The sequence below is a fragment of the Emys orbicularis genome, chromosome 1 (genome assembly GCF_028017835.1).
Source record: "Emys orbicularis isolate rEmyOrb1 chromosome 1, rEmyOrb1.hap1, whole genome shotgun sequence".
Classification (NCBI taxonomy): domain Eukaryota; kingdom Metazoa; phylum Chordata; order Testudines; family Emydidae; genus Emys; species Emys orbicularis.
The window spans coordinates 153,253,473-153,276,844 of NC_088683.1; the positions used below are offsets into that span (position 1 = coordinate 153,253,473).

Consider the following 23,372-nt stretch of genomic DNA (forward strand, 5'->3'; position numbering starts at 1 on the left):
ATTACACAACAGGAAAGTGACTACTCCTCGTACTTACCTTCAGATGTGGACTAGATTCTGGATCTGATGCCAGTCCAAAAGAGTCACCCTGGATACAGTCACTCTACCTGTAGTCCTAGACTATTTGCTGAATTTCAAGAAATCAGGATTGTCTTAGCTGGCTGAAAGTACACTTAGCAGCAATAGTGACCTTCCACCAGTAGGTAGAAGAGTACTCAATTTTTTCTCACCGACTATAAAGAGGTTTTTCAAGGCCATATCAAACTTCTTTCCACAATCTAGGCTTCCTACCCGACAAGGGATCCCAATCTACTATTAAAAGGACTGACTAGACCGCCCTTTGAACCCATGGCCTTAGGTGAGTTCTTTAACTCACCTTTCCATGAAAATGGCATTCCTGATCGCCATTACCTTGGCAAGAAGGATAGGGAGAGAGCGGCCCTGATGGCGCATTCCCCCTTCACAGTATTCTTTCCTTACAGTCACATTTAGACCACATCCGAAGTTCACCCCCAAAGTAACTTCCACTTTTCACGTGAACCAACTCATTCATTTTCCAACCTTTTATCCCAAACCTCACCAGGATAATAGGGAAGCCATCTTCCATATGCTCAAGGTAAGGAGAGTTTTGGCCTTTTATTTGAACAGGACAAGGGTTTTTAGAAAATCTCCAAGACTCTTCCTCTCCATCGTGGACAGGTCTAGAAGCCCACGATTTCAGCTGAAAGATTCTCTAAATGGGTCTTGGACTGTATCAAACTCTATCAGATTCGCAATTTAGCACTCCCATTTACAATCTGCACACATTCTATGAGATCTGTCGCCTTCTCCAAGGGTATCCCTATATCAGAAATCTGCAGATCAGCTACCTGGGCATCTGCACATACATTTTGCAGAACACTGACATCCTGGGGGACTCTGCTGCAAATACCAGATTTGGTGCCACGGTACTGTCATCCATCACAGACTCGACTCCAAAGCCCGAGCCTTCAGTGGAGGATACTGCTTGGGAGTCACCTACAGTGGAGCATTCATAGGGACACTACTTGAAGAAGAGAAGAAGTTACTCACCCTGTGCAGTAACAATGGTTCTTTGAGATGTGTGTCCCTATGGGTGCTCCATGACTCACCTTCCTCCCCTCTACTTCGGAGTTCTCATCATTCTCTACTGCAGAGTGTTGGAACTGAGGAGGGTTCGCCTGCACAATGCTGGTTAGCCTCGTGGCAGACCACAAGGGGGAGGCAGTGCATGCACGGGCTGAACGGGCGCTGCTACCAAAATTCTCCGATCAGCAGCGCAGGGACGCAGATACACCTACAGTGGAGCATCCATAGGGACACACATCTCGAAGAACCATCATTACTGCACAAGGTGAATAACTTCTTCAGATTGGAATTTGTAATCTCCATGGACCACTTTTCTGTATGTAAGATGAGAATAGGTGAAATAGTGCTTCATTTATGCATAGATGCAGTCCTCCACGTCCTGACACGTTGTCAATGCAGCCCTAAATTGGGCAAAATTTTGGCTCCCCTACTGTGCAAATTACATCTCCTGTGATTAAATCTATACTGAGCATTGAAGGGCAAAATGCAAACTAAATTAAGCCTATAAATGTGTCAAACATCCCATGAACTGGGCTGTAGAGGGTAGAGATACTTCTTTTCCCTGTGGGGCATCAGGTGCCTCATGCTCTGTTACACCTGGAAAAAGAACGAGGAGTACTTGTGGCACCTTAGAGACTAACTAACAAATTTATTTGAGCATAAGCTTTTGTGGGCTAAGCGAGGACTGGCCTGTCTCCCAGGATCTGAGAGTGAGGGATCATCCTTCAGGATAGGTTGTAGATCCTTGATGATGTGCTGGAGAGGTTTTATTGGGGGCTGAAGGTGAAGGCTAGTGGCGTTCTGTTACTTTCTTCGTTGGGCCTGTCCTGTAGTAGGTGACTTCTGGCTCTGTCAATCTGTTTCTTCACTTCAGCAGGTGGGTATTGTGGTTGTAAGAACGCTTGATAGAGATTTTATAGATGTTTGTCATCAAGGATCTACAGCCTAGCCTGAAGAACGATCCCTCACTCTCACAGATCTTGGGAGACAGCCAGTCCTCGCTTACAGACAGCCCCCCAACCTGAAGCAAATACTCACCAGCAACCACACAATAAAAACACTAACCCAGGAACCTATCCTTGCAACAAAGCCCGTTGCCAACTCTGTCCACATATCTATTCAGGGGACACTATCATAGGACCTAATCACATCAGCCACACTATCAGAGGCTCGTTCACCTGCACATCTACCAATGTGATATATGCCATCATGTGCCAGCAATGCCCCTCTGCCATGTACATTGGCCAAACCGGACAGTCTCTATGCAAAAGAATAAATGGACACAGATCAGACATCAAGAATTATAACATTCAAAAACCAGTCGGAGAACACTTCAACCTCCCTGGTCACTGAATTACACACCTAAAAGTCTCAATTACACTGCTCTACAATTTTTGAGAAGTCGTCTGCTTCAGAGATAAAATATGCTATTTATTATGTATTTTGATGTGCTGAATTCAAATATGACAATTAAAACAACTGATTGGCTACTGTTTCTAAGATATTTAAGTTTTTACATTTTATGTCTATGTATATTGTGTAGATAGTAGAGTTTTAATCATAAATTGTAAACCTAGGTCTTTTCATGTGTTTATGGTTGCTTTACATGATAATAATTCACCTGTCCTGTTTATGTAACACTTTAAAAATCAGCAAAAGGGTTATATAAATAAAATTTATTATGAAACAAAAGGCAAAAAACTATTCTGTACATAGTTTAGTCCTATTCAGTGTCTACTCGGCGCTTCTTGGCTTGTCTCTTGTATTCATTAAATGGAGCATCTCTTGTCACTGTCCAGCAATAGTCTGCAAGCGTTGATGGGCTCCATTTGCCCTGATAGCGTTTCTCCATTGTTGCAATGTCCTGGTGAAATTGCTCGCCGTGCTTGTCGCTCACTGCTCCGCAGTTCGGTGGAAAAAAATCTAGATGAGAGTGCAAAAAATGTATCTTTAGTGACATGTTGCAACCAAGGCTTTTGTATGCCTTGAGGAGGTTTTCCACCAACAACCTGTAGTTGTCTGCCTTGTTGTTTCCGAGAAAATTTATTGCCACTAACTGGAAGGCTTTCCATGCCGTCTTTTCCTTGCCACGCAGTGCATGGTCAAATGCATCATCTCGAAGAAGTTCACGAATCTGAGGACCAACAAAGACACCTTCCTTTATCTTAGCTTCACTTAACCTTGGAAATTTTCCACGGAGGTACTTGAAAGCTGCTTGTGTTTTGTCAATGGCCTTGACAAAGTTCTTCATCAGACCCAGCTTGATGTGTAAGGGTGGTAACAAAATCTTCCTTGATTCAACAAGTGGTGGATGCTGAACACTTTTCCTCCCAGGCTCCAATGACTGTCGGAGTGGCCAATCTTTCTTGATGTAGTGGGAATCTCTTGCACGACTATCCCATTCGCAGAGAAAACAGCAGTACTTTGTGTATCCAGTCTGCAGACCAAGCAAGAGAGCAACAACCTTCAAATCGCCACAGAGCTGCCACTGATGTTGGTCATAGTTTATGCACCTCTAAAGTTGTTTCATGTTGTCATAGGTTACCTTCATATGGACTGCATGACCAACTGGAATTGATGGCAAAACATTGCCATTATGCAGTAAAACAGCTTTAAGACTCGTCTTCGATGAATCAATGAACAGTCTCCACTTATCTGGATCGTGAACAATGTGGAGGGCTGCCATCACACCATGGATGTTGTTGCAGGCTACAAGATCACCTTCCATGAAGAAGAATGGGACAAGATCCTTTTGACGGTCACGGAACATGGAAACCCTAACATCACCTGCCAGGAGATTCCACTGCTGTAGTCTGGAGCCCAACAGCTCTGCCTTACTCTTGGGTAGTTCCAAATCCTTGACAAGGTCATTCAGTTCACCTTGTGTTATGAGGTGTGGTTCAGAGGAGAAGGATGGGAGAAAATGTGGGTCCTGTGACACTGATGGTTCAGGACCAGAAGTTTCATCCTCTTCCTCTTCCTCGTCTGACTCAAGTGAGAATGATTCTGGTGCATCAGGAACCGGCAGTCCTTCTCCGTGGGGTACTGGGCGTATAGCTGATGGAATGTTTGGATAATGCACAGTTCACCTTTTCTTCTTTGACACACCTTTCCCAACTGGAGGCACCATGCAGAAGTAACAATTGCTGGTATGATCTGTTGGCTCTCTCCAAATCATTGGGACTGCAAAAGGCATAGATTTCCTTTTCCTGTTCAACCACTGGCGAAGATTTGTTGCACAAGTGTTGCAGCATATGTGTGGGGCCCACCTCTTGTCCTGATCTCCAATTTTGCAGCCAAAATAAAGGTGATAGGCTTTCTTAACCATAGTGGTTATACTGCGCTTTTGTGATGCAAAAGTCACTTCACCACAAACATAGCAGAAGTTATCTGCACTGTTCACACAAGTACGAGGCATCTCTGCTCACTTTGGCTAAACAGAAATGTGTCCCTTTGCAAAATCAAACACTGACAAATAAGAGAGCACGACTCTGTATGATTTCTAGAGCTGATGTAGGGCAATTTGTTCAGCAGAGTGATGTAAGCTTCGTTATGATTGCATCATCCATGACTTCTAGGAATAACATGATGCAATTCATATCACATATGACGCAATACCAGCTTCAGATTGCATCATTCATTGTTTTGCCTAAAAAGCAAGTACTGTCCAAACCCAGTCATAGATTTATTCATAGATCCAGTCAAAGATGTATTTTAGTCATTTCTGGTTTAAATTGAGATCCCTTCCCTTTATAACTCACTTATCCTCCGCCATTCCCAAGTCAAGGGTCGTATATACTGACCCAATAGCATATCTCGAAAACTAGAGCCAATCAACAATTTTAAGCATCATTTTCGTTCTCAGTGACCCAGAATTAGTAAAGTTTGACTACATTTATTTCAGAAGCATTTTGGCTGTAGAGCAGTGTTATTCAACAACAAAACTTCAAAAACAGACTCCAACGAGAAACTGCAGAACTCGAATTAATTTGCAAATTGGACATCATTAAATTAGGCTTGAATAAAGACTGGGAGTAGATGAGTTATTACACAAACTAAAAACTATTTCCCCATGTTAATTCTCCCCCTACTCTTACTCACACCTTCTTGTCAACTGTTTGAAATGGGCCATCCTGATTATCACTACAAAAGTTTTTTTTTCTCCTGATGATAATAGCCCACCTTAATCAATTAGTCTCATTAGAGTTGGTATGGCAACACCCATTTTTTCATGTTCTCTGTATATCTATATCTATCTTCCTACTGTATTTTCCACTGCATGCATCTGATGAAGTGGGTTTTAGCCCACGAAAGCTTATGCTCACATAAATTTGTTAGTCTCTAAGGTGCCACAAGTACTCCTCATTCTTTTTGCTGATACAAACTAACATGGCTATCACTCTGAAACCTATTACACCTGAGTTATTCCTTCTCCTCTTTTGAGCAAGGAGCTCTTTTCTTCCTCCCCTCCCCAGAAAAATATCCAAAAATACAGGAAGACTTCCCTCTAGCTTCACAATGTAGTTACTAGCAAGAGAAGCTGTTCAGATAAATGATTGCCTCACTTGAAGAAACAGGAGGTTTCGCTATGCCTCTCTGTCTCCAGGCAAGAGCTTTTTCCATTATTATTATTATTTTTTTTTTTCATCTTCTTGATGCCCCCAGTTGGCAGAGGGTTTTTGAGAACAGGAGTCTGCCAGACATTACCTGTTTTGTCCTCGTTCACAGTGTAGCAGACCCAGCTAAGATCAAAGGGGCTTCTGCTTGCAGCCCAGCTGTACAATAATGCACCGCCTCTCCCCCTCTGCAGTAATGTGGCAGGCAAACTTTCAGCTGCTTGGAATAGAAATTTGGGACAGCTTTGCAGAATCTCCAAGCCAGTAGCTCCTTGTTACTCAGTGCCCTCTGCCAATGTGAAACCTGGCAACAAGGGCTGACTCAAACAGCAGCAACTTAGCAGGCAAGCCTTTAGTTGCTTGGAGTGGAAATTAAGTAGCAGGAGCTGGTATTTTGAAAAAAAAACAATCTGGGATGAATTATGGTATCCAGGAGTTGTAAACCACTGTGCTGGATGACCTATCTATTTCAGCCTGCCATAGTAACCAGGTGTTCCAGAAAGGGTATGTCTACACAGTAAAGAAAAACCCATGGCTGGCCTATGCCAGCTGACTTGGGCTGCGGGGCTGTTTCATTGCTGTGTGGAATTCCGGGCTCGGGCTGGAGCCCGAGCTCTTGGACCCTCCCATCCCGCAGGGTTCCAGAACTCAGGTTCCAGCCAGAGCCCGGAATTCCACACAGCAAAGAAACAGCCCCGCAGCCCAAGCCCTGCAAGCCCAAGTCGGCTGGCACAGGCCCACCATGGGTCTTTTTTTTTGTTGTGTAGACATAGCCAAAGAGCCTTAGCTAGTCCTTGTTGTTGGTATCTTGAACTCTCTCCTCCAGTTTAAAAGAAACAAACAAACAAAAACAACCCCACACTCGAATGGCTCCAATATTTAGTACCAATTACCATTACATCAGGGAAGGCTGAGGGTTATGTGCACAGATATTTGTTCCCCAGACATCTCCTTCACAAGTGGATTTATGCAGCATGGCCTAGCCTGCCATTTCTCCATATTTCAATCACTCCTCTCACTGGTTTTGACTCATTGAGTCAGCAGAGCAGTCTGGACTATACTACCAGCCTGCTGGTGACAGTTAACCCTCTATTCCCCTGGCACCCTAATTGGGATGAGGAGGATGTATCTGTGTGGCCTAATCTAGTCCTCCATTTTACGATTGCTTTCTCTGTTTTTTATTTTTCATAATATGCAGCAAAGTGACCTAGCCCACACTGCTAATCTGTCAGTACCAATAGATCTTTTGTTTTCTGTTTGGCCTCTCATAGGTCAGTGTAGTCTAATCCAGACTGCCTTCTTACCATACCTGCTGATTGCTTTTCTTAACAATCAGCCTAGCCAATACTGTCAGCCTGCATATGCCAGTAGACCACCAAAACAGTTGAACTCTTCAGGTTGAGGTGCATCTGCTTCCACTTCCCCTTCATGCCAGATCAGCCTACCCTGCCATCTTATTGAATCTGACAGCAGCTTTCATCGAAGTGCTATTGCTGAGTGTCTAGTTCTTACGCCATCAACCTGAGAGCTTCAGTGGACAAGTCAGAGGACTACGCATCTGCACTAAAATGTCAGCATCAAGGGAGGAGAGTGCACCATTTTGTTGCAAGATGTAAAACCAATTCAGCAAAGCTTTAAAGCACACACAGCATTACTTCACGAGATTCCAGCATGAATGCTCATGCCCAACTCTGGTCTTCATCATTGCTATCATCCCCTACATTTTTTAAGATTTTTTTTTTTTTGCGAGGAGTAGGGGGGTGGTATGAGGGAGAGCATTCCTGTTTCTTCTGGAGGCAATAGATGTAGCTATCTACCAAATTCTTTTCTATAGAAAGATGGAAAATCTTGGGATTCCCTCGTACTGGGTTCTGGCTTTGCTGTAAGTCTTTTCAATTTTGTTCTACAATAAGTGAATAAGTAAAAGTACTTTGCCAGGAGATTGCGTAATCATTCATAATGTTTATTAGTCAGGCCATATAACTTCTTTTCAGTTTATGCATTTGGTGGTGGAGTTGGAGAGGCTATCAGTGCTCTGAGCAGCTCCACTTGATAGCTGTACATTGTAAAGCTAGAGGGTGTGTGTGTGTGTGTGTGTCTTTTTGTTTTTTAAAAAAGAGGAGAGTCTGTGCTTGGAAGATGAAGAAAAATAACCCAATTATAATAGATCATGGAGCACCAGGTGCCCGCTTCAGAGAAGAAAAATTACAGGAATGTAAATAAATTTTAATCTTAACTGTCTCCTTTTAAAGAAATTATCCTCCCCTGTTCTGTGAACTCTTCTTGTTGCTTCCTAGTTCACTGAAGATATCTATTGCAGTCTGACATCACAAATACCAGAAGCCTCATTGCAGCCTATCCTGTTTGTTGTGTCACAGAACAATGAACATTTATATGAAAAAAGTTGCAAATGCAAATTATTAACATAAAGTTAAAAATTGCAGTTTGAAAACAGACCTTCCTCTTACTTGCTGAGCCCTGATTTTATCCCCTTAAGGTTCTGTGTATGCCTTTACTATATTTGATTTAATCATTAATTCCAATGTGCAGGTTAGTGACTGTTGCAGGATAGATATGTAGTCCTGAAGCCATGAATAGTAGTATTGGCAAGCAAATTAACCTTTTAAAGGGATATTGTTGAATAAAGAATAATTTATATATTTAAAAATTCATTACTAATGTTAAAATTGGAACAATTTATAACGTCTAGTTTACTTTTCAGCTATTGATGCTGTTTCCTTTTTTGCATTTCAACTATAATTCTTTGGTTGTACTGTAAATTGGTTTCTAGATAATCTTATTTTGACTCATGCGCTAGCACATTGTAGCAATATTTTCATATGACTTTGGGAATCAAATCAAATTGCGGTGGGTGGGACGTTTCCATTGACACCGTAAACATTTCTGATAAAATATGTTTTACCAAACCATACATTTTAACCTAAATAATGACATTGTTTTTATTTAAAATATTTGTAATTTTTAAATAATTATGTGGATTTTGTTAATTCAAGATCTTAATTTAACTAAAAGTAAGTGTGTGTGTGTGTGTGTGTGTGTGTGTGTGTTTAAATAAATACATCATGCACTAATAAATCCTAGCAGTGATACAGAACACAGGGGTAACTAAAGAAATATTATACTCCTTATTGTAGAATAATATCAGGTTGTAATTAGAAGGAAACACCATGGAAAGAGGTTAGGAAAATCTTAATATTCGTTGCTAATAGATTCTAAAATGACACCCCTTTCTTCCATGTATCAATAAGCTTGTGTCAAGCAGACTATTTATCCATCTCTGGTTCTGAGTGCATGTTCGGGTAGACGGCTGACCAGTGCATTGGACGGGGAGACTTGAGAGGCTCTGAGAATTATCCCTGTGTGAAAACTCATATATAAGGATTCCATTCTTGCATATAGGTCCCTTTGGCAAAGAGGAAAGGGAATGGAACAAAGTAAAAGCTTCTGTGGAACTTCATAACAAACATAAATGGTGGCTGAGATGCCATGGAAAATTTGATATTGTTTCTGTAAATCATCTCTCATATTAATATCTTTAAATTACATCCCTATTCTTGAAAACGTTTGCAAATTTAGCCCAGTTAATTCGTTTAGTTACACGATAATTTTCTGTAATGTTCATTTTTTATAGAAGATGTTTACACTTCCTGCTACTTGTGCATGCTACTGAATGCTGCTAGTGAATGTTGCCCCTGTATTTTATGTTCTAGTTTGAAGCTGCTTGGGTGCTGACAAACATTGCCTCTGGAAATTCCCATCAGACTCGGATTGTGATTCAAGCAGGAGCTGTCCCTATCTTCATAGAGCTTCTCAGCTCAGAGTTTGAAGATGTACAGGAGCAGGTAAAAAACAACAGTGATATCTTCGAGTCTTCCTAGATAAGGGAGCAGGAGCTAACCTAGCAAGAGTATCAGATGTTTCTGGAGGGAGGGATGAATTGGGAGGAGAGTTCTGTATAATTGACTGTATCTGTGATAGATGTGGTAACTTGCTAGCATATGCAGTTGTAACTGCCCCTCTCTTACTTTTTCAAAATGGTATATTTGACAGTCATATACCTGTTGTCAATGGGTGAATATATGTCATCTCTAAAAATGGATAACACTTTCCTATCTTCCAAGGAGGTTATATTGCTTTGTTTGTATTTAAATCGGTACTTTAGAAATGTACAGTATTGATCATTGTATTTCTCCTGTAGGAATGAGTAACATTAACCAATGTTTGCTATGTATCTATTACATGTCTTAAGAGAAACGTTCTGAAACAGAATACAACTTTAAGGAGTTAGTAGTGCTCTTTGTAGGATGAGACTAAAATGGAATAATACAGCATTCAATCTTTATTCTGTACATGACAGTTAAGTATTCTCCAGACTAAATTAATATATTTAAAGTCTCTATAAAGGGCCATTATGATCATCTAGCTTAACTTCATGCATAACGTCGGCCAAAAATTTCACTCAGTTATTTCTGCATCAAGCCCATAACTTGTGTTTGAGCTAGAGCATATATTTTAGAAAGACATCCAATCTTGATTTGAAGACTTCAGGTCATGCAAGACTTCATGGTGAATCCACCACATATCTTGATAGGTTGTGCCATTAGTTAATTACTCTATTTTAAAAATGTGCACCTTATCTCTAGACCGAATTTATCAAACTTCAGCTTCCAGACATTGGATGTTACTTCTTTGTCTTCTCAATTAAAGAGTCTTCTATCTTCCCATGTAGCTACTTATAGACCGTGATCAAGTAACCTCTTAACCATCTGTTGGGTAAGCTATATAGATCAAACTTTCCTAATTCTTTCACTATAGTGTATGTTTTCCCACCCTCAAATAATTTGTCCCTTTTCTGAACCTTTTCTAATTTTTTAAAATTCTTTGTGATTTGAGGTCACAAGATCTGGACATGATTGCAGTAATGGTCTCTCACCAATGCTGTATACAGAGGTGATACCACTTCCCTTCTTATACTTGATATTTCTTTGCTTATTATATCCAAGAATTGAATGAAACCTTTTAGCTACAGTATCTCACTGGGAGCTCATGTTCAGCTGATTACCCACCATGACCCATTGTTCTTTTCAGAGTCACAGTTTACCAGGATACAGTTCTCTATTGTGTAATTGTCACCTACTTTCTGTGTTCCTAGATGTATGACACTGCATTTGGCTGTATTAAAATGCATGTTCAAATGAGCCCATTTTGTCAAGTGATACAGATCACTTTGTATAACTGACCTGTTCTTATTATAGATGGTGTTGGTAGTACTGCTTATAATTAAGGTTGCCTAACACTTTCCATTAGAAGACCCTCTTTCCAGTTGCTTACAGCTTTGCCAGACTTAAGCTGGGCTAAAAAAATTTCATGCTAGAAGGCTATCTCCAGCTGAATTATTCTGGAAAGTTTCAGGTAAAACAATGTAGCTGATTCAGAGAACAAGATTAGGGAAAATGTTATGTTAAAAATCCTTATAACCATTTCATTGAAAAACTCTCGTGCCTCCTGTTTTTTGAGCAATGACTGGAAATTTGACAGGGAGTCCACCCTAATGTCAGGCCTGTGCCTTCTGTTGTCCCTGTGAAAATCCACCCAAATTTGGCTAAGTTGTAAGCCTTTGAAAATCAGTTTGCACATACTCAGAGGTTTGTTAGAGGCTAATGGCATTATTTTCCAAAATTCCATCTTCACTAGCATGCTCCACCCCCATAGAGCAGTTTAGCGTACTACATCCCAGACCTGTAGGCTGAGCAGGACCTTCCCTGCAATTGTTACTCGTGGTATTGAACACAGGAACTTAGACTAGGGAGATTGTCTCCTGTGCTTTCAGTGCCACCCCAGCTGGCACTCAGGCACCATGGAGGAAGAGAAATCAGTCTGATACATATGCAGAGAGATGAGTGGGGGTGATAGATGAGGATAGGGGGACCGGGCAGGAGTTAACGGAGTGTAGGGAGTACGGGGAGCAGAGAATGTGACAGAAGTTGTTGGGGAAGTGGTGTTAGAGCAGAGAAGTATGGGGCAAAATGATTTATAGCCACTAGAGCAAACACCCATCCAGAACTTGGAATTGAACCAGGATTCTTGAGTTTCTACACTTCTCTGAACATAAGAACATAAAAACGGCCACACTGGGTCAGACCAATGGTCCAGTTAGCCCAGTATCCTGCCTTTAAACAGTGGCCATTGCCAGATACTTCAAAGAGAATGAACAGAACAGGACAATTATCGAGTGATCCATCCCCTGTCATCCATTCTAAGCATCTGGCAGTCAGAGGCTGAGGGATACCCAGAGCATGGGGTTGCATCCCTGACCATCTTGGCTAATAGGCATTGATGGACCTATCCTCCCTGAACTTAGCTCATTCTTTTTTTAATCCAGTTATAGTTTTGATCTTCACAACATCCCCAAGCAATGAGTTCCATACATTGACTGTGTGTTATGTAAAGAAGTATTTCCTTCTGTTTGATTTAAACCTGCTTGTAGTGAGCCGGTGTGGCGCCCCTCTGTCCCACATAGGGCCGAACTTCCCCTAACCCCAACGTGGGCGGAGCCACTGGGTCCGGTGCCCGCCCCTCCGAGGTCACGGCCCCGACCCGGAAGTATAAAAGCCCGCCGGCAGAGCTCAGTGGAGCCCAAGCCGGCAGAGAGAGCAGACGTCCCGGGCCGAGCTCCCGCTTGGGAAACAGCCGCAGGCCGCGAGCCACCTGCTAACCCACCGCGCCGGTCGAGCCTACCTCTCGCCAGGTACCCCGAGGAGGACTGGCCAAGCCTGCCCCGGACCAGCTACCCCGAGGAGGACTGGCCAAGCCTGCCCCGGGCCCGATACCCCGAGGAGGAGCCAAGCCTGCCCCGTGCCAGCTACCCTGCTGGAGAGCTGCCGGACGGCCCCCAAGCCCCGCACCAGAGGAACCGATGCTGTTGGACTGGCCCGAACCTGGCGTCGCCAACGAGGTAGGCCCCGAGGGGGAACACGGAAGTAGCCCGGGGGTAGCCGACCCCGGTCAGGCTGCAGACGCATGTGAGCCAATGTCAGTGTGTTTCGGTCAGGATACTCCACTGACCAGCAGCGGCAGTAACCGCTGCTAGGGCCCCGGGCAGGAACGCAGTGGAGTGGGTGGGCCTGCGTTCCCCCCTGCCACCCCCGCTCACGGTGGCAGGCTTCCCCCTCACCCAACGCTTAGGTAGGAGCCTGGACGTACCCCAACTGATTGTCGCTCAGCCCCTGCACCAGAGGGCCTGAGCTACCTAACTGTTGCTTGTCTGCTCAGCCCCCTGCATCCAAGGGCCTGAGCTGTGACTGTTGGTGCCCCGCCCTGATTCAGGGCCTGGGCCTCCCCAACTGTTATATTGTTGCTCAGCCCCTATACCAAAGGGCCTGAGCTCCCTGAACTGTTGATTATTGCTCAGCCCTGCCCCAAAGGGCCTGAGCTGTGACTGTTTATGCCCCACCCTGATCCAGGGCCTGGGCCTGCTTAAACTGTTGACTGTTACTCAGCCCCTGCACAAAAGGGCCTGAGCTAGCTGAGTGTTTACTCAGCCCTGCCTGAGGGCCTGAGCTCCCTGAACTGTGGGTCGCCCAGCCCCTGCGTAAAGGGGCCTGAGCTTTGACTGTCTGTGCTTTAGTGAGCCGGTGTGGTGCCCCTCCGTCCCGGAGGGTAGAGCCCCGGCGCAACCCTACTACACGTAGTACCAGAAGCGGGGATTTCTTGCCCAGAATGTGGGCACGAGCCCTAGACCCCTGTGAGAACGGGTCCGGGGGGGAGCGGTCCCCCACAGGAGACATGGATTTAACGAAGCTTTTCACGCTCCTGACGGAGAGCCAGGAGCAACAGCAGGCGGCCCAGCTTCAGCAGCAACAGCAGCAGCAGGCCGCCCAACTCCAACAGCAGCAGCAGCTCGTCCAGCAGCTGGGAGCCCAGCAGCAGCAGCTAATACAGGACCTGACGGTGAAAAAACGGGAATTCCAGCAGCAGTGTCTACAGCAGTTGGCGGCCGCTCTGCCCCGGCCCGCGGGGCCCCAGCTAGGAGACCCGGACGGGGCTCTCCGTTCCACCCTGCCGGTGAGGCTGACTAAGATGGGACCACAGGATGACCCTGAGGCCTTCCTAGTGACTTTCGAAAGAGTCGCACACATTGCCGGGTGGGCGCCGGACCAGTGGGCTACCCTCCTGGCCCCATACCTGACGGGGACGGCACAAACCGTCTACCGGGGATTGTCCACGGAGGAGGCGCGAGACTATGTCCGGGTAAAGGCGGCGATATTAGACGCCTTAGACATTAGCCCCGAAACCTTCCGGCAGCGGTTCCGGGCTCTGTCCTACACCCCAGTGGCCCGGCCTCGGTTGGTGGCCCAGGAGTTGAGGGACCTGTGCCAGCGGTGGCTACAACCCGAGAGGCGGAGCCCCGAGGAGCTCACCGAGCAAATTCTCTTGGAACAGTTCATTCATATCCTGCCGTCCCGGGGGAGGGCTTGGGTCCTCCGCCACCGGCCTCCAACTGTAGCAGCTGCCGTCACCCTCATGGAGGACTTCCTGGCGGCAGAAACCCCGGTGGGGCCGGGTATGCGGGGCCACCCTCCAGGGCTCGATTGCCCCAACCCTGAGAGATGGACGAACCCACGAATCGAACCACGGAATCCCCCGGGGGGTCAGGAGCCCCGGTATAAACGTCCCGAGGGGTCCCCTCGGCCTGCTCCCGTGGGACCCGAGAGCGAGACTGGCCGTGGCCCACGGAGTCCCCCTAGGCACCAAGTGCGGGGCTCAGCCCGACCCGGGCGACCAGAAATCGGACCCTGTTTCTCCTGTGGGAAGCGTGGGCATCTCCAACGCGACTGCACTGAGATGGACTGCAGCTTTGGGCACGTGTGCGCCGGGGAGAACCGTGCCCGACCCCCGCAGGCCGCCAAGGTCACCGTGCCCGTCGTTGTTGGAGATTGCCAGACCTGAGCCCTGGTTGACTCGGGCTGTGGACAGACCCTAGTCCGCCAAAGCCTGGGCTTCCCCGAAGACCCCCAGCTGGGGAACATCCTCCTGCAATGCATCCATGGGGACGTTCGCCCTTATGCCAGTGCCCGAGTCCCACTGACCGTTGACGGGGTCACGCGGACCATGGTGGTGGGCCTGGCCCCGCGACTTGCTTACCCTGTAATCTTGGGGCGAGACTGGCCAGAGTTCCCCAGCATCCTAGGCTCCCATGCGCAGGAGACTCCCGATATCACTCCCGCCTTGGAAGGGGATTGCCGCGAGAACCCCCTGGAGGAGACTGACGAGACGGGACATCGGAGCCAGGAAGGAGAGCCTAAAGACCTCCCACTAATACCGGCAGATGACCCTCAGATCGCTACGGACTTCTGCCGAGATCAGAGGGAGGATCCCACCCTGAGCAGGGCCTATGAACAGTTGACCGCAGTAGACGATGCGCTGATTGATCCCGCCCGGGCCAAGGGATGGCCCCGGTTCGAACTACGACGTGACCGCCTCTATCGGGTCGACCGAGATTCCCGCACCGGGGAGGTCCAGAGGCAACTGATGGTGCCCCGGTGCCACCATCGAGCGGTGATGAAGCTCGCCCACGACGTCCCCGCGGCCGGGCATCTGGGTCAAGAGAAAACCCTCGCACGGATTCTGTCCCGGTTCTTCTGGCCGGGAGTGCACCAAGAGATGCGAAACTATTGTACCTCCTGTCCGGAGTGCCAGCTGGCTGCTCCCCCACGGACGGCCCCGGTCCCACTAGTCCCTATGCCCATTATGGAGACCCCGTTCGAGCGGGTGGCCATGGACTTGGTGGGACCCCTCCCGAGGAGCCGGGCCGGGTTTTTGTATATCCTGGTCATAGTGGACTACGCGACCCGTTTTCCTGAGGCCGTCCCGCTCCGGAGTATTACCGCAAGGGCCATTGCCGACGAACTCGTCAATGTCTTTGCCCGCGTGGGCTTGCCCCGGGAGATCCTCACCGACCAGGGCACCAATTTCACCTCCCGGTTACTACGACAGGTCTGCCGGCTCCTTGGGATTAAACAGCTGTGCACCTCTTTATACCACCCGCAAACCGATGGCCTAGTTGAGCGGTTCAACCGCACCCTGAAGGACATGCTGCGCAAGTTCTCCCCTGAGGACCTGCGCCGATGGGACCAGTTGATCCCGCCATTGCTCCTGGCCGTCCGTGAGGTACCCCAAGCATCCACCAAATTCTCTCCCTTCGAGCTGTTATACGGCCGTCGGCCGAGGGGACTGCTGGATCTCATGAGAGAGACCTGGGAACAAGCCCCGTCACCCACTCAGGGCCTTCTCCAATATGTCCTCCAGCTGCAGGAACGCCTAGCACAAGCTGGAACTCTCGCTCGAGAGAATCTGAAGGCCGCACAGGAAGCCCAGGCCCAAACATATAACCGAGAGGCCCGAGTCCGCGAGTTCCAGCCGGGCGACCGGTTCTCCTTCTCTTACCCTCCAGTGAGTCCAAACTATTGGCGCGGTGGCAGGGGCCATATGCGGTGATCCGGAAGGTTGGGCCGGTCACCTATGAGATCAACCAGCCCGACCGCCGAAAAAAAGTCCAGCGGTATCACGTCAACCTCTTGAAACCCTGGAGGGAACGGGAAGGCCTCCTGATTAATCCCTGTCCACCCGAGCCCGAGTTAGGGCCTCGGGTTACACCGGCCGAGGACGTCGGCGCGCCGCAGCTCGGAGAGTCCTTGACTGTGGAGCAGCGGAAACAGACTGAGTGCCTCCTGCGGGCGTTCCGCGGGACGTTGACCAACCAGCCAGGCTACACGACCCTCGTGTACCATAACATTCAGACGGAGCCGGGGGTAGTGATCCGAGAGTCAACGAGACCCCTTCCCTATCGTATGCGGCAGGTCGTCGAGGAGGAAGTACGAGCGATGCTAGAGCTGGGCGTCATTGAACCGTCCCAGAGCGAGTGGCGCAGCCCAGTAGTCCTGGTTCCCAAACCGGACGGCACACAGCGCTTTTGCATCGATTTCCGCCGGGTTAATTCCATCTCGAAGTTCGATGCCTACCCCATGCCCCGGGTAGATGAGCTGCTGGACCGGTTAGGCAAGGCCCGCTTCCTCACGACCCTGGATCTATGCAAAGGGTATTGGCAGATTCCCCTTGACCCCACGTCACAGTAGAAAACTGCTTTTGCCACCGCCACGGGCCTCTACCAGTTCACCCGGATGCCCTTCGGTCTCCATGGTGCCCCTGCGACGTTCCAGCGACTCATGGACCGCCTCCTGCTTCCTCATCGGGAATACGCGGCCGCATACCTGGACGATGTAGTCATTTATAGTGACCGCTGGGAGAGCCACCTGGAGCGGGTAGCGGCTGTCCTGAGGTCCCTAAGAGCTGCCGGGTTAACCGCCAACCCAAAGAAATGCCGTATCGGGTGGCAGGAGACCAGCTACCCCAAGGAGGACACGATTGGAGGAGGACAAGTGAAGCCGCTTGTCGGGAAGGTTCAAGCCCTAGCAGCATGCCCACCACCCACGACGAAGCACCATGTATGCCAATTTCTGGGACTGGCGGGCTATTACCGGAGGTTTATCCCCGATTTTGCCTCCATTGCGGCCCCCTTAACAGAGCTCCTCACCAAAACCAGTCCCAGACGGGTGGAATGGACCCCGGAGTGTGACAGCGCCTTCCGGGCCCTCAAAGACTGTCTCTGCCGCGAACCCGTCCTGTACAGCCCCGACTTTGACCGAGGGTTCATCCTCCAGACCGACGCCTCGGAGGTAGGACTAGGAGCGGTCCTGTCTCAGGAGGTGGATGGGGAGGAGCACCCCGTTATATATCTCAGCCGAAAATTATTCCCGCGAGAAAGACACTACACGGTAATAGAGAAGGAGGCCCTGGCGGTAAAATGGGCCTGTGACACCCTACGTTATTACATCCTAGGGGCCCCCTTCATACTAGTCGCGGACCATGCCGCGTTTCGGTGGTTGGCCCGAATGAAGAACAATAATATGCAGTAAACGCGGTGGTACCTGGCGTTACAGCCCTATGCTTATACCATCCGCCATAGGGCCGGTAAGGACCACGCGAACGCGGACTTTCTGTCCCGCATGGGAGAGTTAGACGGGTCCGGCCCCGAGGGGGGGGGGTATGTAGTGAGCCGGTGTGGCGCCCCTCCGTCCCACATAGGGCCGAACTTCCCATAACCCCAATGTGGGCGGAGCCACCGGGTCCGGTGCCCGCCCCTCCGAGGTCACGGCCCCGACCCGGAAGTATAAAAGCCCGCCAGCAGATCTCAGTGGAGCCCAGGGCGGCAGAGAGAGCAGACGTCCCAGGCCGAGCTCCCGTTTGGGAAACAGCCGCAGGCTGCGAGCCAACTGCTAACCCACCGCGCCGGTCGAGCCTACCTCTCGCCAGCTACCCCGAGGAGGACTGGCCAAGCCTGCCCCGGACCAGCTACCCCGAGGAGGACTGGCCAAGCCTGCCCCGGGCCCGATACCCCGAGGAGGACTGGCCAAGCCTGCCCCGTGCCAGCTACCCTGCTGGAGAGCTGCCGGACCGGCCCCTAAGCCCCGGACCAGAGGAACCGATGCTGTTGGACTGGCCCGAATCCGGTGTCGCCAACGAGGTAGGCCCCGAGGGGGAACACGGAAGTAGCCCGGGGGTAGCCAACCCCGGTCAGGCTGCAGACGCATGTGAGCCAATGTCAGTGTGTTTCGGTCAGGATACCCCACTGACCAGCAGCGGCAGTAACCGCTGCTAGGGCCCCGGGCTGGAACGCAGTGGAGTGGGTGGGCCTGCGTTCCCCCCTGCCACCCCCGCTCACGGTGGCAGGCTTCCCCCTCACCCAACGCTCAGGTAGGAGCCTGGACGTACCCCAACTGATTGTCGCTCAGCCCCTGCACCAGAGGGCCTGAGCTACCTAACTGTTGCTTGTCTGCTCAGCCCCCTGCATCCAAGGGCCTGAGCTGTGACTGTTGGTGCCCCGCCCTGATTCAGGGCCTGGGCCTCCCCAACTATTATATTGTTGCTCAGCCCCTATACGAAAGGGCCTGAGCTCCCTGAACTGTTGATTATTGCTCAGCCCTGCCCCAAAGGGCCTGAGCTGTGACTGTTTATGCCCTGCCCTGATCCAGGGCCTGGACCTGCTTAAACTGTTGACTGTTACTCAGCCCCTGCACAAAAGGGCCTGAGCTAGCTGAGTGTTTACTCAGCCCTGCCTGAGGGCCTGAGCTCCCTGAACTGTGGGTCGCCCAGCCCCTGCGTAAAGGGGCCTGAGCTTTGACTGTCTGTGCTTTAGTGAGCCGGTGTGGCGCCCCTCCGTCCCGGAGGGTAGAGCCCCGGCGCAACCCTACTACACTGCTACTTATTAATTTCATTGGATGACCCCTGGTTCGTGTGTTACATGAAGGGGTAAATAACATTTCCCTATTCACTTTCTCCACACCGTTCATAATTGTATAAACTCTATCATATCCCCCTTAATAATCTCTTCTATAAATTGAACGGTCTCAATCTATTTAATCTCTCCTCATACGGAAGCTGTTCCGTACCCTTAATCATTTTTGTTCCTCTTCTTTGTACTTTTCCCAATTTTAATGTATCTTTTTTTGAGATGAGGTAACGAGAACTGCACGCAGTATTCAAGATGTGGGTGTACCATGGATTTATATAGTGTCATTATAATATTTTTTGTCTTATTATCTATCCCTTTCCTAATGGTTCTAACATTGTTTTTTTTTTGAATGCCACTGCACGTTGAATGGATGTTTTCAGAGAATTATCCACAATGACGGCAACATCTCTTTTTTTGAGTGGTAATAGCTAATTTAGACCCCATCACTTTGTATGTACAGTTGGGATTATGTTTTCCAATGTGCATTATTTTGCATTTATCAACATTGAATTTCATCTACCATTTTGTTGTTCAGTCATGCAGTTTTGTGAAATCCCTTTGTAACTCTTCACAGTCTGCTTTGGATTTAACTATCTTGAGAAATTTTACATCATTTGCAAACTTTGCCACCTCACTATTTACCCCTTTTTCCAGATCATTTATGAGTATGTTGAACAGCACAGGTCCCAGTACAGATCCCTGGGGGACATCACTATTTACCTCTTTCCATTCTGGAACTGAACGACAGGGGATGGAGCTTATGTTATATTATGTTATTAGCAGGTATCTGTGAGACCCTTTGGTAAAGCCTCTCATATCCGTCTCTTGTGGCTGGTGAGAACAGCCTACTAGTGTTACCACTTATTCTGTTGGCTCAAATGATACAGATCTGTGCTGTGGGTCTACAGGTCCTAACCCTGCTGATGACCTGTGCAGAAATCATTGTTTCAGCATAGTGGAACTTTTGGTGGTGGTGGTGGTGGTGGGGTTCAGTTTACTTAAAAAACAACAACCCCTAAACAACCACCCCACACACACACACTAAGGAAACTACCAACCAAAAACTGGACACCATATTCCAGTAACAGCTGCACTAGTGCCAAATACAGAAGTAATATAATCTTTCTACTCAACAGTCATCTATTTATCCATCCAAGCATTGTATTTGCCTTTTTGGCTACAGCATCACTCTTCCAAATCATTGATTGTTAAATAGTGTAGAATGAAGAGCCGATCTCTGAGCGACCCCACTAAAAAGCACATGTGCTTCTAGATGATTTCCCAGTTACAGTTACACTTTGAAACCTATCAGTTAGCTAGTTTTCATCCACACTGACTTTGTATTGTTCTAGTTTTTTAATCAGAATGCTGTGTGGTACCAAGTCAGCTGCCTTAAAAAAACTGCAGCATGGATACCAGGGTGTATTTGATTTAAATCATGATTTAAATCACTAGTCAGGAAGACTAGATTTAATCATGGATTTCTACATAAAAGTGCATGCTTGTTGGTTGTTATAACCTTAATACATATTCTTCACAACTCAGAAGTAGATGTAGGTTTCATTTTTAGAAGGTACACACTATACATTTTTAAAGTGATTTATTTTGGAAACTTTTCAGATTAGTTTTACAGCTATACCAGAAAATGAATCATTGTTTGGTTATTTCATTTACAAAAGGTAATTGAAGCAGATATTTATGAAGTCATTGGGAGGTGAACTATCTCCAATTCGCTAATCATTAATATTTGGAGGATTTTCTTGCCATGCTGTGTTAGGAGGAGAACATCACCAGACAGACATTTAAATTGTTTTTTTAACTAAAACAACATTTCAGCAACTATGGGGTTGGCAGAGTAAAGGCATATATGTTAAGAGCGCTTATTTTGGCATTGCTGAAAGGGCAGTGTTAAGTTTGCATAGGCAATCTTAACTGTGCATTTCCTGGTTTTCAGAAGTTTGAGTTTTGCTCGATTCAATGTTCTGCACAGAGATGACATACTACCAAAAAAAAAATCGGATTTTTTTGATAAATGCTTTTTGAGGGAAAAACTAAGACACATTATAGCTCAAAGATATCTCATTATGGAATAGGGATTATCAATTCTAATTCTATAGTATGAGAATATATTCATGTAATGTTTAAGAAAAGTTTTGTAAATGAGTTCCAATAGTTCATGGAATAGGGACCCAATCTTATGGGGTTCCAGGGGCTTCTGTAGAGATTATTTAGGTTAATCTTTCTATCTACCCAATGGGTAGAAGTGCTCAGTTTAGAAGAGAACATCAGAGATGCTTAGTTTTGCAGTTCTCAAACTGTGGATTTGTGTCTCCAGAGATAACATGCTTGTTAACAGCAAAAATGTTTTTAAATAAATAAATAATATATAGAGGTGAGAGATAACAGACCTCAACCCTATTGTCCCTCTGCAAATTTGTGTACACAGAGTCAATCTCTTACCTCTCTCTAAAAGTGCAAAATTTCAAAAAGTTCCATGAATAGAAGATTGTTGTGGGTGGAATAGATCTGGACAAGGAGAAGAAGTCTGGAGATAAATGTGAGAAGGGAGGGACAGGCAGTAGAAACAAAAGTGAAACTGTTTGAGCAGTATATTCCAGAAGTCTTGAGGTCTTTCTGAATGTAGCCTTCATTGATTTCAGATCTACCATACCATTCTCTCACTAGAAGGGAAAACTTATAATGGCAGCAGGCCATAAAAGAGACCCAGTTTAGGAATAAGAACCATTTAAGAAATATAGGTTTCCTGATGATGTTTTAAAGAGAGTCACACCAGTGAACTGGTGGAAGTCACTTAAGCACTTGGATTCAGAGAGACTGTTGAAGTGATAATCTCACTTTTAACAGCAGTAGTTTCTTCTGCCAGTGTAGAAAGAATATTTTCTTCCTTTGCAACCCATTTACTCTCACCTACAGGGTTCTATCTGTCACTATTAAAGGAGAAAAGGGGTGTGTGTGGGGGGGGGGGGGGGAGATTTATAACAGACAACTTGTAGCAAGCAACATGAGTTACATCTATAGTTATATACATAACATGTCTTGTATCTCTGCAGATCCTAGCTCAAATGGCCCAAAGCCTACCCTACCTACACCCTCCTGAGGCGCACCAAATTTCAAAAGAATCTGACACAGCATGTCAGTCTGAGGACTTAGGTCGACCTAGAGACAGCAGTTGTGATGGAACCTTACCTATAGTGGTGCAGCTGTGACACTGTAATAATAGCAGAGACATCTCAGCCCCAAAGAGCTCACAGTCTAAGTGAATTGGTGCATGTGTGCAGGGTTTGTGTATGAATTGGGATGTACTGGCAGCACTGGGGCTGCCGGGGATTTCGGATGCACTGACAGATATGGGGTACAGGAAGGTGGGGATGCAGGGTGATTAGGGTGCATTGGAAGAGCTGTGGAATTCAGGGGGCTGGGGTGCACTGGCAGAGCTGGGGGTGACAAGCCTCCCTCACCTAAGACCCCAGCCTCTCTCCCCTTCCCTACCACCGCATCCCCATTTATCTCCGTCTCCATAAACGTCCCTTATCTTGCTGCAGCCCCAAATCCACTTCCCCCAGTACCTCTCCCTTCCCAGGAAGCATTCACATGTCTTAATTATTTCCCCAAATACTTGGATTTCATCCCTGTGCAAAATAAAATTGACACACACATGACTCATAAATTGTGACAACCTCCAGCCACTTAGTCCAAAACTCCTTTTGTTTTAGGTGGGGGCTTGTAATTAACTTATTCTTAGTTATGTTAATTGAAAGGAGAGTTCACAGCCATCCATCTCAATGAGATCAGTAATTCATCCAATCATTAATACCTATCAGTTTAACAGTACAAGGGAGCGGAAGGAAACCGGTTTTAGGGGGGAGGAGCTGTAATCCATGGTCAAATGACCCCAGATTTAGATCACTTATGCTACCCCACACTTGTGAGGAACACCAAATTTCAGAACAATCTGCGTAACTGTTCGGATTTTAGAGCACTTACAAGAATCACCTTTAAAGCATATAAAATGGCAGGAATGGAAACGCTCTAGCTGTTTTTCTGTATTAGCACATGTACACTGTGAAAATGGACATTTTCTTAAACACCATTCTCAGTGTGGGTCCCCCAAAGATTTAGCAGGCGCCATGTATTATCTTGGGTAAACCTCAACAGGTTTGAGACCATTTTGACCTGCATCACATTAATAGTTGGATCTCTACCTCTGCACAAAAAACCCCACATAGAAACTTTTGGAAAATGGCTGGGGGAGAGGG

At 47.2% G+C, this 23,372-nt stretch overlaps 1 protein-coding gene across 1 annotated transcript in view; it reads left to right on the forward strand.

Annotated features, from left to right (window-relative positions):
• Positions 1–23,372, forward strand: part of KPNA1 (karyopherin subunit alpha 1) — a 146,184-nt gene that overhangs the window by 49,115 nt on the left and 73,697 nt on the right. Inside the window, exon 6 of the mRNA XM_065403407.1 lies at positions 9,455–9,586. Coding sequence (XP_065259479.1) covers positions 9,455–9,586 — 132 coding nt within the window. The remainder of the gene's footprint in view (positions 1–9,454; positions 9,587–23,372) is intronic.